Raw genomic sequence first — 17205 nt, forward strand, 5'->3', positions numbered from 1 at the left:
CCAAAGCTTTCAATTTGTGTGTTAGGAAAGACTATCACGTGTTTCTAAGACTAAAGGTAGTAAGTACAAGTTCATGTGGACTTCTGCCAACCATCTCCTCCTCTCTTCTACTTGCTTTCTAATTTGTTTCTTGTTTCCCTATTTGGGTATTTATACTCTTCCCCATTCCCATTTCTTTACCATCTCCTATCAAACACAACAATACCCTAACTACAACTACACACTAGATCTTCTTCCTCATCTCTAGATCTTCATCTCATTGTCTAGAAATGGCATCAGTATCAGCATTAACAGTTCAATCTAGCTTCTCTAGCCATAATGTCTCATTTGCACGAACCCAAATGCGCCCTAACCTCATTCGAGTTCCTTCGTCTCTTTCCTTCCCAAGTCTTCACAACAACAAGTCTAGCATGCGAATTCGATGCATGTCAGAGGTAACTTAATTAATTTATTATATATATATATATATGTATCTGGTAATAGAGTTAGAAGTTGACGTGACATCTTTCTGACTATATATTTCTTTTTCAGGAAAATAAAGTAGGGGAGCAACAATCACCCACAACTGCCAACACCACTGGAAAACCACTAGATTCATTTCAATCTCAAAGTTCTTCACCTTCACCACCACCACCAAGAACACCAAAAGTAAGCACCAAGTTTGGAGATGTTTTGGCCTTCAGTGGTCCAGCACCTGAGAGAATCAACGGTCGACTTGCCATGATTGGCTTTGTTTCTGCCATTGTTGTTGAGCTTGCTAGAGGGGAAGACGTTATTTCTCAAATAACCGACGGAGGGATTTCTTCATTCGTTGTGGTGTCGGTCATTCTATCCTTAGCTTCGTTGATTCCGTTGTTTAAAGGTGTAAGTGTAGACTCGAAATCCGACGGTATAATGACATCTAATGCAGAGCTATGGAATGGTAGATTTGCAATGTTAGGGTTAGTGGCTTTAGTCTTCACTGAGTTTGTTAAGGGTGGTGCTCTTATATAGGCCACTGTGGGTGAAAAACTGCCACTGGAAATTCATGTATAAACAGTATACAATGTTATTGGTACAATGTTATTGGTTTAGGGTTTAGGAAGAGATTATAACTTTTCTAAGTATTGTAAAGTCAAATTTTGACACTAAACTAGATGATTGGAAATGTGAAAGAAAATTATTAGAGGTTTTGGTCAATTTTCACAACTTGATTGCTTTTGTCATGAATGTTGGAACTATTAAGTTGAGGACTGTTAGTGTCGATTATATTATCTTAGAGCATCTCCGATGCAAGACTCAAACTAAATAATTCTAGGAATTTTAGAGTTTTCTCGAGAGCAAAATTCAAATCTAGTCTAACACTTAATTCTAAGTTGCCACAAGAAAAAACTCAATATTCAAAATTTCTCTTGGAGATCTCGAATGTTCGCTCAAAACTAAAAACAAAATTATCAAGTAATTTTTATGTTTTTAGATTGTTGAATGGGAGACGTCTTACAAAATTATCAAGTAATTTTTATGTTTTTAGATTGTTGAATGGGAGGCGTCTTTTGAATTTAGGATATTAATAGTGGCATCCAGGAAACTGAATTTCAACTCAGACCTGACGCATAAGACAATTTTAATTTATTTTTTAAAATTTTGCATTGAAGATGATCTAGAACTGAAGGCGTAGAAGAAGCAAAACTTGAATTAAAAATGAAACAAGAAATGAATGGGAGTTGATAAAATAAAAAGATTAAGAATACAAGCAGAAAGGCATGGAATTACAAATCACTAAGATGATATCTATAGTTGTAGCTTAAGAACTTCTAACTCTAATTCTAGTAAATAACTCAAGACAAAATTAAGAAACTTCTAACAAAATATAAAATCTGGAAGCTGAGATTTTATAGGGCCCCCTCATTTTTGTTAAAAGGCCTCCCCTCAGTGATAATTTAGCAAGTAAAGTGGTTCATGGGGAGGCCTTTTAACAAAATTGGGGAGGTCTTATAAAACTTCCCAATCTGGAATACTAAATCTTATCACGCAAGATCGGTTGGAGTTGCCAGCAACCCTTGGTTAGAATGGTCACCAAGTTGGTTTTCACCTTCTCTTCCTCAGGCTCTAGACGATGAGCTCCATCACTTAGTCACTCAAATCTGAAATTCTAATTCCATCGACTTTTCTTCACCGTTCGTCTCATGAGTTGTAATAGTTCAAAGATGAGCTCCATCACTTAGTCACGTGGACCGTAGCAATATTCTTTGTGATGTTTTAAGATTTCTTTGGTGGGGCTGATTGTTAATGAAAGGGTCACATTACAATTTGACGACAACAGAGGGCCAAAAAGGTATTATGAGAAATTTAGCTAACACAATTAAAAACAATTTGGTACACATATTATCCGTTGTAGTCTAGTTGGTCAGGATACTCGGCTCTCACCCGAGAGACCCGGGTTCAAGTCCCGGCAACGGAATTTTTCTTTTGATTTTTAAATATATTTTCATCCTTTACATTTGATTTTTTTATTGATATGGATTCCAGGAGTTATTATGTTCAATATGACATGGACACATCATGAATAATACATAAATTTAATGAGTCCAATAATTGTCATCATTAAAGATATTTTGCGCCTCAAATATGTCATATAAAGATCCTAACGCGTTATTCTAGGGACATGAAAGTCCATTCATACATTTACATTATTTGCACCCTTTAACATAAGTCAATAAATATTAATAGATTTCAAATCCACAACTATGTTGTTTAAGGCGTGAGGCGAGGCGAGGCGACAGACCAATCGCCTCGCCTTAGCGCGCTTAGGCGTGCTTAAGCGACCGCCTCAGACGAAGTAAGAAATTAAGTATAGTGTATACTGTAAAAGAAGAAGAAGAAAACAAGTACTATTAAAGTATTAATGAAGTCCCAAAGTGTTAATGAAGTATATACTATATCACTATGAAAGACTTGAAGTGTTAAAGTCTCAAAGTATTAATGAACAAAACAAGTACTATTAATGAAGTAATAAATATAGTTTATATTGTAAAAGAAGAAGAAGAAAGTAAAAGAAGAACAAAAACAAATTTTGTTTGAGAGAGAAAGAAACTGTGAAGGTTAGAGAGAGAAAGTGAAGTAGGATTATTTAAGGAGAAGAAAAATACAATACAGAAAGAAGAAAACAAAAGTCGACACCCGAGGAAACCAGGGCTCGCTTCCCCGAGGCGACTAAAGGCGCTCGCCTAAGCGTCTCAAGTCGACACCCGGGGAAATCAGGGGAAATCGCCTCTAAAAGAGGCGACACCCTTGTTTACCCATCGCTTTTGGCGCTTAGGCGCGGGGAAGCGTCGCCTTTGACAACATAGATCCACAATGAATCGAATTTGTGACTTAGGATTTTTGGAGTCGATGCACAACTAACTGGCCAAACAGTTGTTGGTTTTATTATGCAATACCGTCCCAAAGTATTGGTGGTTGGTCTATGAACACGACTTTTAACTTTTTTCCGGAATGTCATGAAGTAAAAAGTTATAGGAGGCAACCAATCTACCATCTGTGCATGAGATGATTGTCGTGGGTTGCCTATGAGTAGAACGACATGCTTGATTGAGAAAAAAAATGTATACAAAGGGTTGATCTATCGTGTGCACACAACACTCTTACACCATAGAACAATATAAAAATTTTGCAACAAAAAGAAAAAGATGCAAATTGTTTGCAGGTTTATTTCATATACATTGACACATATGGGTCACCTTCTATACATGTAATACACCCTAATAGAGCTAAGTTTATTCACATTCTTAATGCAGTCGACGATATCAGGGGTGTGGGTAAGATTTTGAGATCTAATGTTGTACTTTAGTCGGAGCCATTCGATCACATGATAATGTACTTGATCTATCGTGTGCACACAACACTCTTACACCATAGAACAATATAAAAATTTTGCAACAAAAAGAAAAAGATGCAAATTGTTTGCAGGTTTATTTCATGTACATTGACACATATGGGTCACCTTCTATACATGTAATACACCCTAATAGAGCTAAGTTTATTCACATTCTTAATGCAGTCGACGATATCAGGGGTGTGGGTAAGATTTTGAGATCTAATGTTGAACTTTAGTCGGAGCCATGCGATCACATGATAATGTACTTGAAAAAGAGTACTAAATTTGTTATTTATTTATTTATTTATTTTTGAGTACTAAATTTGTCAGATTAAAATAACCAAAAAAGATTGAAAAAAAAACAAGCATGTAAGTTTCTCTTTGAATATTGTATTGGTTAATATTGGGCCACATCCGAGCTTTGAATTTGTGGGTTAGGAAAGACCTTCACGTGTTCCAAAACTAAGGTAGTCAGTAAAAAAAGGTCATGTGGACTTCTCCCAACCAACTCTTCTTCTCTTTCTACTTGCTTTCAAATTTTATGCTCTTTCTTTCTACTTCACTTTTGCCCTATTTATACTCTTCCCCTTTCTCATTTCTAAACCATCTACCACCAAACACAGCAATACTAATTACAACTACTCACTCTTCTCCCTCATCTCTCTAGATCTTTATTTCCTTGTCTAGATATGGCATCTGCATCAACAGTTCAATCAATCTTCTCTAGCCATAATGTCTCATTCGCCGGAACCCAAACGCGTAACAACCTCATCCGAGTTCCTTCCTCGCTATCCTTCCCAATTCTTCACCACAATAATTCTAGCATGCAAATTCGGTGCATGTCTAAGGTAATTTCATCTCTTAGTTTATTTCTTATATTATTTTTTAACACTTACCAGCTGACATGACGTCTTTCTGACTACATATTTTTATCAATTTTTTCTTATTCAGGAAAACAAAGCAGGGGAGCCACTACCACCCACAACGGCTAGCACCAGAAGTACACCACCAAATTCATTTCAAACTCGAAGTTCTCCACCTCCACCACCACCGAGAACACCAAAAGTGAGTACCAAGTTTGGGGATGTTTTGGCTTTCAGTGGTCCAGCACCTGAGAGAATCAACGGTCGACTTGCCATGATTGGTTTTGTTTCTGCCATTGCTGTCGAGTTGGCAAGAGGTGAAGACGTTGTTTCTCAGATAACAGACGGAGGAATCTCATCGTTCATTGTCGTCTCCGTCATTCTATCCTTAGCTTCGTTGATTCCGTTGTTTAAAGGTGTAACCGTAGACTCGAAATCGGACGGTGTAATGACATCTAATGCAGAGTTATGGAATGGTAGATTTGCTATGTTAGGGTTAGTGTCATTAGTCTTCACTGAGTTTGTTAAGGGTGGTGCTCTTATATAGGCTACAGTGGGAGAATTCAAATATCTTCAATATTCTGAATTCTTCTTGATCGTCGGATCTCGTCTTCTCGATCCGTCACGTACATACACGTATATTATTTCTGCAACTTATCTTGACCGCCGGATCTCCTATTTTCGATCCTCCTTATGTAACGTATCCTATTATAATTGTCACTGAAAATTCATGTATAATCACTATACAATGTTATTGTTGTAGGGTTTAGGAAGAGTTTATAACTTTTCTCAGTACTGTAAAGTCAAATTTTGACACTAAACTACATGATTGGAAATGTAAAAGATACTTATCAAAGGTTTTTGTCAATTTACACAACTTTGTTGCTTTTGTCATGAATGCAGGAACTGTATATTAAAATAGGAACTTTAGTGTTAGTTATATTATCGATCTTAGATATGTAGGCGTAGCGAAAGAAAGATTTGAATTAAAATTGAAGCAAGAAACGTATGGGAGTTGATAAAATTAAAAGTTAAGGATACAAGCAAAAGAAATAAATTACATATAACTAGGGGGGTATATAGTTATAGCTTAATAAATTACAAAATTAAGAAACTTCTAATAGAAATCCCCAAAGATATGGAACATGCAAGTTTGGTTCAAGTGGTCGACGACCCTTGGGTGAAGCAGTTATCAAGTTGGTTTTCGCCCTCTAGGTATCGAGTTCGAGACACGGATACTATATTACCTTTCCAAAGAAAAAAGATCGATGGAGGTTCCACTGACTTTTCTTCATTGTTCTACGCCCTAATGAGTTGTATACTTACTGGTTCGGAGATGGGCTCTATCACTTAGTAACGTGGACCTTCGCAATATTCCCCTGTGACGTTCACGATTTCTTTAATGGAGCTAACTGTTAATGAACCGGGTCAAATTTACATTTTAGAAACAATAGTGGGCCAAAAACATAGTATCAAGCGGCCAACTCGATAAGAAATGGAAAAGCTAATTACATGTATTCTCAGTTGTAGTCTACTTGGTAAGGAGACTCAGACTCTCACACGGGAGACCAATCTACCATTTGTGCATGAGAGGGCTGCTTGGGGGCACTATAAGTATTCATGTTCTCAAACCGACCAGATAAACACGCCGCTATAAGTATTCATGTTTTTTCGTTTTTTCTTCAATTTGGATGAGATGTTTCAGACAAGTTTTAGTTATTTCTATGAACAAACTTTTTTGTGAATAATAGTACACTTTGCAGTAAAGAATTTTCTATTAGCTTATCTTCCTATAACAAAAATTAAAAAGAAATTTGAAGCTTAATTTAAAAATGAAATTGGAAGTTTATAATTTTTTTTTTTAAATTACTGATAAACCACCACCCCAGTGCCCCAGCAACTTTGTGACCCGTCCGGGCTCGGCCTAATAAGGACCACTCATGCTTGATTGAGGAAAGAAATGTACAAGGAAGAGGCGATCTGTCATGTACGTACGACACTCTTACATCAGAGAACAATATGCAAATTGTCTATAGGTTGAGTTCATGTGCACAAGTACACATGGGTCATCTTCTCTACATATAAAACACCTAAACAGAGGTAAAGTTATTCATATTCCTAATGAATTTACCGATATAAGGGGTGTGGCTGAGATTTTGGGGTTTCCATGCCGAACTTTAGTTGGATACTTGGATCCCTCCATATATACACTTCAAAAATAGAGAAACACTAAATCTATTAGATTAAAATAAACAAAAATGTTTGAACAAGAACTCATCTAAATAAAAATTGTCAATAACTAAGCAAAATATAAATGACGGATCAGGCCAAGTATTTGGGTTCACTCATCATGAAACCGGGTAATAGGATAGAAACTTATACTTGGCTGAAAGAAAAGTTCAAGAAATCTCTCTCTGGGTGGAAGCAAAAACTTATTTCTCAAGCTGGTAGGACAGTTTTGATAAAGTCTGTTCTAGGCTCGTTCTGCACTTATACTTTCGGATTACAGAGAGTTCCTAAATCCATCATTTACACTCTAGAAAGAGAAGAGCGTAGTTTTAATCTAATAGATTAAAACTTTCCCAAGGAAAAATAAATACAAAAATATGTAATTTTCTCTTTGGACATTGTTTTGGTTAAGAACTAGGCCACGTCCAAGCTTACAATTTGTATCTTAGCTAGCCACCTTCATGTGGACTACTGCCAACCAACGGCAGTCAGTCAGTAGAAATGGTCATGTGGACTTCTACCAACCAACTCTTTTCTTGCCCTACTTGCTTTATGCTTTTTTTTTCCCTCTACTTCACTTTGGCCTATTTATACTCTTCCCCTTTCCCATTTCTAAACCATCTCCTATCAAACACAACAATACTCTTAACTACAACTACACACTCTTCTCCTTCATCTATTTCTTAGATCTCAAGATCATTAATTGTTTCCTGGTATAGAAATGGCATCAGCATCAACAATTCAATCAATCTTCTCTAGCCATAATGTCTCATTCTCCCCAACCCAAACGCGGCCCAACCTCGTCGGAGTTCCCTCCTCATTCTCCTTCCCCCGTCTTCACCACAACAAGTCTAGCATGCAAATTCGGTGCATGTCTGAGGTAATTTCATCAATTATTTTAGTTCTGATGTTATTCCTTATAATTTAGAAGTTGATGTGACATCTTACTGATTACATGACGTTATCAACTTTCTTTTTTCTAGGAAAACAAAGCAGGGGAACAACAACCACCACCCACAACTGCCAAAACCACTAGTACACCACCAAATTCATTTCAAACTCAAAATTCTCCACCACCACCACCACCAAGAACACCAAAAGTAAGCACCAAGTTCGGTGATGTTTTGGCCTTCAGTGGTCCAGCACCTGAGAGAATCAACGGTCGACTTGCCATGATTGGCTTTGTTTCTGCTATTGCTGTCGAGTTGGCAAGAGGGGAAGACGTTGTTTCTCAGATAACCGACGGAGGGATTTCATCATTTGTTGTGGTCTCCGTCATTCTATCCTTAGCTTCGTTGATTCCGTTGTTTAAAGGTGTAACCGTAGACTCGAAATCTGACGGTGTAATGACATCTAATGCAGAGTTGTGGAATGGTAGATTTGCTATGTTAGGGTTAGTGGCATTAGTGTTCACTGAGTTTGTTAAAGGTAGTGCTCTTATATAAGCGACAGTGGGAGAAAAGCTGTAACTGAAAATTCATGTATAATGACAGTTTACTCTGTTACTGTTTCAGGGGTTTAGGAAGAGGTTTTAACTTTTCCTTGTACTGTAAAGTTGAATTTTAACACTAAACTATATGAGTGGAAATGTAAAAGATAATTATCAAATGTTTTTGTCAATTTTTCATAGCTTTTGTTCTTTTGCCACGAATGTCAAGACTTGTAAGAGCGTCGGACCTTTAGTGTCATTTTATTATCTTAGGTAGTCTTTGTTTTCTTATCTATAGATATGAAATCTGACTCCACCTGTATGACTATAGTAAATCATTCTTGTTTTCGTTTGACTCGCGATGTCTAACTCATTTCGGTGGATGATTTGTATTCAAAGTAAGTATTCTTTGTGATGTTTCAAAATTTCTTTGGTGGATGTTGTTTATAAGTCAGTAATTGATAGATGAGCCGAAATTTAGAAGATGAAATCAGTCGAAAAGAACGGAAATAATTATAGACGATCTCTATTGACTGATTTTTGACTGATTCTAGAGGATGAAATCAGTCAATAGAGAATGATAGACGATCCTATAGCAAATGGGCATCATTTCGTTTGTTAAGCACCCACACAACGCAAAGAAATACCTAAATTTGATTGATAAAACTTCATTAAATTAAAGAACTACTGGATCCACTTTATATAATATTAGAGTTTCCTAAACCAAATCTAACTATAGTTAACAACTTCTATATAAATAAGATACTAGAATTTATTTCTTACAAACTCTCTTAAAAGTAAAGGAGTGAACAACTAAAAATAATTATTCTCTATTGACTCGAAATATTAGACTACGTACTAAAATTATTAGATTTGAAGATGTCTAAAATTCTCGGAATATCTTCTGGAAATCTCCCAATATCAGGCATCAAAGACCTTAGTTGCTGATGAGAGTTTTCGACTAATATTAATTTTGAAGTATAATTACATCTTATAATCCATGATAGACTCACTGTTTTTGTGATAATTTTAAACCATGCTAATAAACAATCCTTATGATATGATACTAGAACTAAAATAATGTGCATATGTCCCTATTATTGTTTGTTGCAAACATCAAATCATTGAACTTATAAAAGGTAAGTAATTTATGGAGTTTGGTGACATGTCTTTGTATTTTATTCTTGTACTGGTGAGCCAGAAAAGCCATGGTCATGGACTCTAACTCACCCTAAACCTAAACTGAAAGGGTGGCCCATGACATTAAAGAAAACAATTAGGCAAGTGTGTTTTTTTTGTTGTTGCAATAAGTGTGGGTAACAGTATATTTCATTTATTAGGGGAAATGTTATTGTGGAACGGGTATAAGTGGGCGCACTTCAATAGAATAAGTATAGTGATATCGAACACAATTTGTGCATCTAATAAAACGAATACGTAAATTTGAAGTTGCAAGTGAGTTTATTTTCTATGGGTAACTAGTTGTCATAATTACTCAAAAAAAAAAGAATAGTAGTTGTCATATATATATATATATATATATATATAATTGAATCAATTAAAATTTTTATTTATTCACAATTTTTTTAACTTTATACTTCATTATAAGAGGGCCTCACCTAAAATTTGGCACATACCCCCCAAATCCTCCGCCACGATCCTGCTCTTACCTAACTATCCTTACAAGAAAATTCTGATTAGAATTAAGTCTTCTACTGTGATCATCTCTCATCTAGTTAGTCAGAAGAAGGATCCAACTAGCTAGAAGTCTTCTACACCACTTCATCGGATCTTGCTAGAAGCTCTTTGTTCCTTTTATCTCTTGCTAGTCTACTATTCCGCAATCCTACAATTCTACTCCGACGATCCAGTAGGCCAGTTCTACCCTGACGTGTTACTCCGTAGGATCGAGCTTCGACCACTCTTTGGGGGCGCCATACTCCTGCACCACAACCACACTGATATCATAAGTAACCTCACCTTTGCTCTCTTTGTCTTTCTATTAAAACTTGGCTACTGATTTGACCGTCGGAGGGTCTTTGGCTAGCACCATCCCGATGTCTTTGAACTTCACGATTTCGTTTATCTTATGCGGATCCATAAATACCCGTTTTCTATCCGGCCGTTCACATGTCCAACCACTTGGCTACTAGCACACGTTTACCCATCTACCTGAATGCCCCAAGCCTAGTTGTCGGTGCCCTCCTGACGATCTCTTTAATTGTGTGTCTCTCTACCCGTTCACACCCCCATATGGGAAATTATTCATTTAGAGAATTTTTTTTCTTCAGAAATGTCAATCAAACACAACCTTGGTGATTTTAGCCGTCGTAATTTTTTTAAAATTGGAGAAGTTTTCTTTGAGAAAACTAATACAAATACCAAAGATTCTTCTTTGGATATTGTTTTGGTTAACAATTGGGCCACGTCCAGGCTCTTCAATTTTGTACCTTAGCTAGTCCCTTCCCGTGTTCCAAAACTAACGGTAGTCACAAAAAATGTTCATGTGGACTTCTCCCAACCAACTCTTCTCTTCCTACTTGCTTCCAAATTTTAATACTCTTTCTTTCTTCTTCACTTTGACCTATATATACTCTTCTCCTTTCTCATTTCTAACCATCTCTCGTCAAACACAACAATACTCTAACTACACCTACACACTCTTCTACCTCATCTCTCTCTCTATAGATCTTTATTTATTTGTCTAGAAATGGCAGCAGCATCAACATCAACACTTCAATCCATCTTCTCTAGCCATAATGTCTCATTCTCCCGAACCCAAACGCGGCTCAACCTCATCCGAGTTCCTTCCTCGCTCTCCTTCCCCCGTCTTCACCACACCAAGTCTAACATGCAAATTCGGTGCATGTCTCAGGTAATTTCATCGCTTAGTTTAATTCTAATAGTATTCTTTAAAAGCTTACAAGTTGATGTGACATCTTTCTGACTACATATTTTTATTTACTATTTCTTTTGTAGGAAAGCAAATCAGGGGAACAACAACCACCCACAACTTCCAGTACATCACCAAACTCGTTTCAAGCTCAAAGTACTCCACCTCCACCACCACCGCCTAGAACACCAAAAGTAAGCACCAAGTTCGAAGATGTCTTAGCCTTTAGTGGTCCAGCACCTGAGAGAATCAACGGTCGTCTTGCCATGATTGGCTTTGTTTCTGCCATTGTTGTCGAGTTGGCAAGAGGGGAAGACGTTGTTTCTCAAATAACCGATGGAGGGATCTCATCATTCGTCGTGGTCTCCGTCATTCTATCCTTAGCTTCGTTGATTCCATTGTTTAAAGGTGTAAGCGTAGACTCAAAATCCGACGGTGTAATGACATCTAATGCAGAGTTATGGAATGGTAGATTTGCAATGTTAGGGTTAGTGTCATTAGTCTTCACTGAGTTTGTCAAGGGTGGTGCTCTTATATAGGCGACAGTGGGAGATAAACTGTCACTGAAAATTCATGTATAATGACAGTTTACTCTGTTACTGTTATAGGGCTTAGGAAGAGGATTTAACTTTTCCTGGTACTGTAAAGTTGAATTTTAACACTAAACTATATGAGTGGAAATATAAAAGAAAATTATAAAATGTTTTTGTCAATTTTCATAGCTTTTGTTCTTTTGCCTCGAATGCCAAGACTTGTAAGAGCATTGGAACTTCAGTCTCTGTTTTATTATATTACAGGTAGTCCTTGTTTTCTTATCTATAGATATGAAACGTGACTCCACCGGTATGACTAACTCATATCGACGGGTGATTTGGATTCAAAGCAGAGACCATTGCGATATTCTTTGTGATGTTTCAAGATTTCTTAGGTGGGCCCAGTTGTTTATAAGTCAGTAATGATAGACATGCCGAAATTTAGAAGATGAAATCAGTCGAAAACAGATCCAATTGCAAATGGGCATCATTTCGTTTGTTAAGCACTGACACAACGGAAAAAATTGAAAAAAGTTTAAGATCTATGTCCGAAATTTAGAACTCGAAAAACTCACGAGTAAAGAAATACCTAAATTTGATTGATAAAATTTCATTAAATTAAAGAACTATTAGATCCCCTTTATATAATATAATATTAGGGTTTCCTAAACCAAACCAAACTATAATTAACAACTTCTATATAAATAAAATATTAGAATTTAAAACTTTTAACATGTCTATATAAATAAACTTTTATATAATATAATATTAGGGTTTCCTGAACCAAACTCTCTTAAAAGTAAACAACTAAAAATAATTATTCTCCACTGGCCCAAAATATTATACTACTGAAATTACTAGATTTTAACATGTCTAAAATTCTGGAGATACTTCTGAAAATCTCCCAATATCAGGTGTCAAAGATCTTAGTTGTTGATGAGAGTTTTCGACTAATATCGTCCTCCCATTATTTTTGAAGTATAATTACATCTTATAGTCCATGATAGACTCACTGTTTTCATGATAATTTTTTTTTTTGTTGAGTAGTTTTCATGATAATTTAAACCATGGTAATAAAAAATCCTTATAATATGATGCTAGAACTAATATAATGTGCATATGTCCCTATTATTTTGATGTATTTGATGCTAAATCAAACCATTGAACTTTTTGTTTGCTGCAAAAATCAAATCATTGAACTTAAAAATGGTATATATTATGGAGTTTGGTGATATGTCTTTGTATTTTATTCTTGTAATGGTGAGCCACAAAAGCCATGGATATAGACTCTAACTCACCCCAAACGGAAAGAGTGGCCCATGATATTAAAGAAAACAATGAGGCAAGTGTGGGTAACCATATCTTTCATTTATTAGGGGAATTGTTATTGTTGAAAACTTGAACGGGTATAAGTAAACACAGTCAACAGAGTGTAGTGATATGGAACACAATTTGTGCATCTAAGAAAAGAATATATGTAAATTTGATGTTGTAAGTTATAGAGTTTATTCTCTTAATCTCTTTGGCTCCAAAATTCACTATGATTTTCCCTTCTCTTATCGCAAGTCTTGTGATATATATGAAGTACATAGAAAATAACGTCTATAGGTAAGGGAGTCCATTTGGGTCACTTCAAACTCGTATCAATATTCTCTTTCTTTCGACTTACAAAATTTTCTTTAGAAGATCTCACAAAGAGAGGTTCTGAAGGACCAAGTATAATTGTTGTAGGCTCCCCATTTATACCTAAAGTCTCCTCAAAATTTGGCTATAAAAGGTCACGTACAACAATTATACTACTGGCCTATAGAACTTCCCTCTCAAAAGTAATGCTTAGGTAAGACTTCGTAATGCTCTCATCAAAAAAAAAGGTAAGACTTTGTAATGCTCTTTTATTCTCCTCAATTGCCATCTCCAATTCTCAAAAAATAGTGCCTAAAGTCAATTAGAGTCCAATCCTATTGACCAAAGTCAACGACACATGGACCTGCCTATAAAATCATCAAAGGCAACTTTAAATTTTCGTGTTATATATGAGACTAAGGTATATCCTGTGCCCTAAGACACGGACACTTGTATCAATCAAATGTTACGAAATTTATTATTATATTTTACTGAGAGAGAGAAATTTTTATTAGTTATTATTTTTTTGTATTATTTTTTTGTTTCTTTTATCTTAAATTAGTTGTTATTTTATTGAGAGAGAGAGAGAGATTTTAATTTCTTTTTTTAACCCTTGACATTGAATTTGTTTCCTTTTTTCTTAAATTAGTTATTTTATTTCTAAGAAGGAACGGATTATTGTTTTTTAAATAGGTAACTTTATTTCTACGAAGGACTATATTTTAAATTTTGAGAAGGGCTTCTAAACAATATCCTTTATTAAAAAAAAATGTTTGTCCTAGTCATCGTTTTCGTTTCTGTTTTATTATAAGTATATAGATTTCAATCTCAGTTGAAGAATGATTTTGGAATTTAATATATGCATTAGTTTGGCCCGTCCGTGAGGTGGTAGAAAAACAAAATCTTTTGGATTGAACTTCTTTTCTATCTATTTTATTTTATTCTAAAATGGTTCACGTTCTTATTGAAGTTTAAATCAAATTATGGTTGAGCCAATCTTTCTTTAGAACTTGACACAATCTCTAAATAAATTTAGATTTAGCAAGCAGTAGTTTGTCAAATAGAATTTCAATTCATAAAGCTTTTTGGATTTTATGACCACTTGAATCTTATTTCCTGATGTATTTTTCGGCCGTTTTCTACAACTTTCATTATGTTTTGTTTCGTAGTTTACAAGTTTAATAACTTAGTTGTTTGCAAAAAAAGAAAAATTTACTTGGATGTATAAGTGTTCAGGTAGTAATTATAAACTTCACATATTAAATTTCGATTCATTCAGGGTGGGTTTTTTATATATATAATTGAATCAACTAAAATTTTTATTCATCCACAATTTTTTTTTTTAACTTTATACTTTGATATAAGAGGGTCTCGCCTAAAATTTGGCACATACCCTCCAAATCCTCAGCCACAACCTTGTTCTTACCTAACTATCCTTACAAGAAAATTCTGGTTAGGATTAAGTCTCCTACTCTGATCATCTCTCATCTAGTTAGTCAGAGAAGAAGGATCCAGCTACCCAGAAGTCTTCTACTCCACTTCATCGGATGTTGCTAGAAGCTCTTTCTTCCTTTCATCTCTTGCTAGTCTACTATTCCGCAATCCTATAATTCTACTCCGACCCAGTAGACCACATTTTACCCTGTTGTTTGGACCAAGCTCCGACCACTCTATGGGCCACGTCATACTCCAACACCACACCCACACTGATATCATTAGTAACCTCACATTTGCGCTCTTTGTCTTTCTATTTGAAACTTGGTTACTGATTTGGCCGCCGGGGGTCTTTGGCTAGAAACATCCCGGTGTTCATGAACTTCACGGTTCTGTTTATCTTATGCAAGTCCACAGGTACCCGTTTTCTACCAGGACGTTCGCCTGCCCAGCCACCTAGCTACCAGGACCACTCTTCCACCCATTTACCCATCTACTCGAAGGCCCCAAGTCTAATTGTTTGTGCCCAACTAACGATCTTTCTAACCATGTGACTTTCTGCCCGTCGACACCCTTATTTTTAAAGAAAATTTAGAAAATCTTTCTTCCCTTTGAAATACCAATCAAACACATGGAACTTTTTTGTTGAGAATTTCTTTTTTATTTCTTCAGAAATGTGAATGAAACATAACCTTTGTGATTTTTTAGTGGTTGTAATTTTTTTTAAATTGGAGAAATTTCTCTGAAAAAGGAATGTAAATAACAAAGATTCTTCTTTGGATATTGTTTTGGTTAACAAATGGGCCACGTCCAAGCTCTTCAATTTTGTACCTTAGCTAGTCCCTTCCCGTGTTCCAAAACTAACGGTAGTCACTAGAAATGTTCATGTGGACTTCTTCCAACCAACTCTTCTCTTCCTGCTTGCTTTCAAATTTTATACTCTTTTCATTCTACTTCACTTTGGCCTATATATACTCCTCCCCTTTCTCATTTCTAACCATCTCTCTTCAAACACAACAATACTCTAACTACACCTACACACTCTTCTACCTCATCTCTCTCTATAGATCTTTATTTATTTGTCTAGAAATGGCAGCAGCATCAACATCAACACTTCAATCCATCTTCTCTAGCCATAATGTCTCATTCTCCCGAACCCAAACGCGGCTCAACCTCATCCGAGTTCCTTCCTCGCTCTCCTTCCCCCGTCTTCACCACAACAAGTCTAACATGCAAATTCGGTGCATGTCTGAGGTAATTTCATCACTTAGTCTAATTCTAATAGTATTCTTTAAAATCTTACAAGTTGATGTGACATATTTCTGACTACATATTTTTATTTACTATTTCTTTTGCAGGAAAGAAAATCAGGGGAGCAACAACCACCCACAACTTCCAGTACATCACCAAACTCATTTCAAGCTCAAAGTACTCCACCTCCACCACCACCTAGAACACCAAAAGTAAGCACCAAGTTCGGAGATGTCTTAGCCTTTAGTGGTCCAGCACCTGAGAGAATCAACGGTCGTCTTGCCATGATTGGCTTTGTTTCTGCCATTGTTGTCGAGTTGGCAAGAGGGGAAGACGTTGTTTCTCAAATAACCGATGGAGGGATCTCATCATTCGTCGTGGTCTCCGTCATTCTATCCTTAGCTTCGTTGATTCCATTGTTTAAAGGTGTAAGCGTAGACTCAAAATCCGACGGTGTAATGACATCTAATGCAGAGTTATGGAATGGTAGATTTGCAATGTTAGGGTTAGTGTCATTAGTCTTCACTGAGTTTGTCAAGGGTGGTGCTCTTATATAGGCGACAGTGGGAGATAAACTGTCACTGAAAATTCATGTATAATGACAGTTTACTCTGTTACTGTTTTAGGGCTTAGGAAGAGGATTTAACTTTTCCTAGTACTGTAAAGTTGAATTTTAACACTAAACTATATTAGTGGAAATATAAAAGAAAATTATAAAATGTTTTTGTCAATTTTCATAGCTTTTCTTCTTTTCCACGATTGCCAAGACTTGTAAGAGCATTGGAACTTCAGTCTCTATTTTATTACATTATAGGTAGTTCTTGTTTTCTTATCTATAGATATGAAATCTGACTCCACCTTTATGACTAGTAAATCATTAAAATGTTTGTTTTCGTTTGACTCACGATGTCTAACTCATATCGACGGGTGATTTGGATTCAAAGTAAAGACCATTGCGATATTTTTTGTGATGTTCAAAGATTTCTTAGGTGGACCCAGTTGTTTATAAGTTAGTAATGATAGACGAGCCAACATTTCGAAGATGAAATCAGTCGAAAATAGATCCAATTGCAAATGGCCATCATTTCGTTTTT

General features: G+C 35.9%; 5 protein-coding genes and 1 non-coding gene across 6 annotated transcripts; all 6 read left to right on the forward strand.

The window, feature by feature from the left end:
• The first annotated feature begins 38 nt into the window (after positions 1 to 38).
• Positions 39 to 1179, forward strand: LOC147555203 (early light-induced protein 1, chloroplastic-like). Its single transcript, XM_086663696.1, has 2 exons — positions 39 to 434; positions 532 to 1179. The coding sequence occupies exons 1-2, from the start codon at positions 270 to 272 to the stop codon at positions 991 to 993; spliced, it is 627 nt and encodes a 208-aa protein (XP_086519822.1). The 5' UTR covers positions 39 to 269; the 3' UTR covers positions 994 to 1179.
• A 1188-nt stretch (positions 1180 to 2367) lies between these two features.
• Positions 2368 to 2440, forward strand: TRNAE-CUC (transfer RNA glutamic acid (anticodon CUC)). Its single transcript has one exon. It is a non-coding gene; the product is annotated as a tRNA-Glu (tRNA).
• A 2020-nt stretch (positions 2441 to 4460) lies between these two features.
• Positions 4461 to 5596, forward strand: LOC147555205 (early light-induced protein 2, chloroplastic-like). The gene is made up of 2 exons (XM_086662832.1): positions 4461 to 4704; positions 4808 to 5596. Exons 1-2 carry the CDS (start codon positions 4546 to 4548, stop codon positions 5264 to 5266), a joined length of 618 nt encoding a protein of 205 aa, XP_086518958.1. The 5' UTR covers positions 4461 to 4545; the 3' UTR covers positions 5267 to 5596.
• Positions 5597 to 7562: 1966 nt separating this feature from the next.
• LOC147555206 (early light-induced protein 1, chloroplastic-like) lies at positions 7563 to 8575 on the forward strand. Its single transcript, XM_086662831.1, has 2 exons — positions 7563 to 7828; positions 7932 to 8575. The coding sequence occupies exons 1-2, from the start codon at positions 7670 to 7672 to the stop codon at positions 8391 to 8393; spliced, it is 621 nt and encodes a 206-aa protein (XP_086518957.1). The 5' UTR covers positions 7563 to 7669; the 3' UTR covers positions 8394 to 8575.
• A 2405-nt stretch (positions 8576 to 10980) lies between these two features.
• On the forward strand, positions 10981 to 11971 carry LOC147555207 (early light-induced protein 1, chloroplastic-like). Its single transcript, XM_086662965.1, has 2 exons — positions 10981 to 11252; positions 11357 to 11971. Exons 1-2 carry the CDS (start codon positions 11088 to 11090, stop codon positions 11807 to 11809), a joined length of 618 nt encoding a protein of 205 aa, XP_086519091.1. The 5' UTR covers positions 10981 to 11087; the 3' UTR covers positions 11810 to 11971.
• Positions 11972 to 15696: 3725 nt separating this feature from the next.
• LOC147555208 (early light-induced protein 1, chloroplastic-like) lies at positions 15697 to 16842 on the forward strand. The gene is made up of 2 exons (XM_086662964.1): positions 15697 to 16114; positions 16219 to 16842. The coding sequence occupies exons 1-2, from the start codon at positions 15740 to 15742 to the stop codon at positions 16666 to 16668; spliced, it is 825 nt and encodes a 274-aa protein (XP_086519090.1). The 5' UTR covers positions 15697 to 15739; the 3' UTR covers positions 16669 to 16842.
• The last annotated feature ends 363 nt before the right edge of the window (positions 16843 to 17205 follow it).

Source organism: Eschscholzia californica, unplaced genomic scaffold, assembly GCF_041429995.1.
Source record: "Eschscholzia californica isolate CP2 unplaced genomic scaffold, dmEscCali1.0.p SCAF_2, whole genome shotgun sequence".
Taxonomy (NCBI): Eukaryota; Viridiplantae; Streptophyta; class Magnoliopsida; order Ranunculales; family Papaveraceae; genus Eschscholzia; species Eschscholzia californica.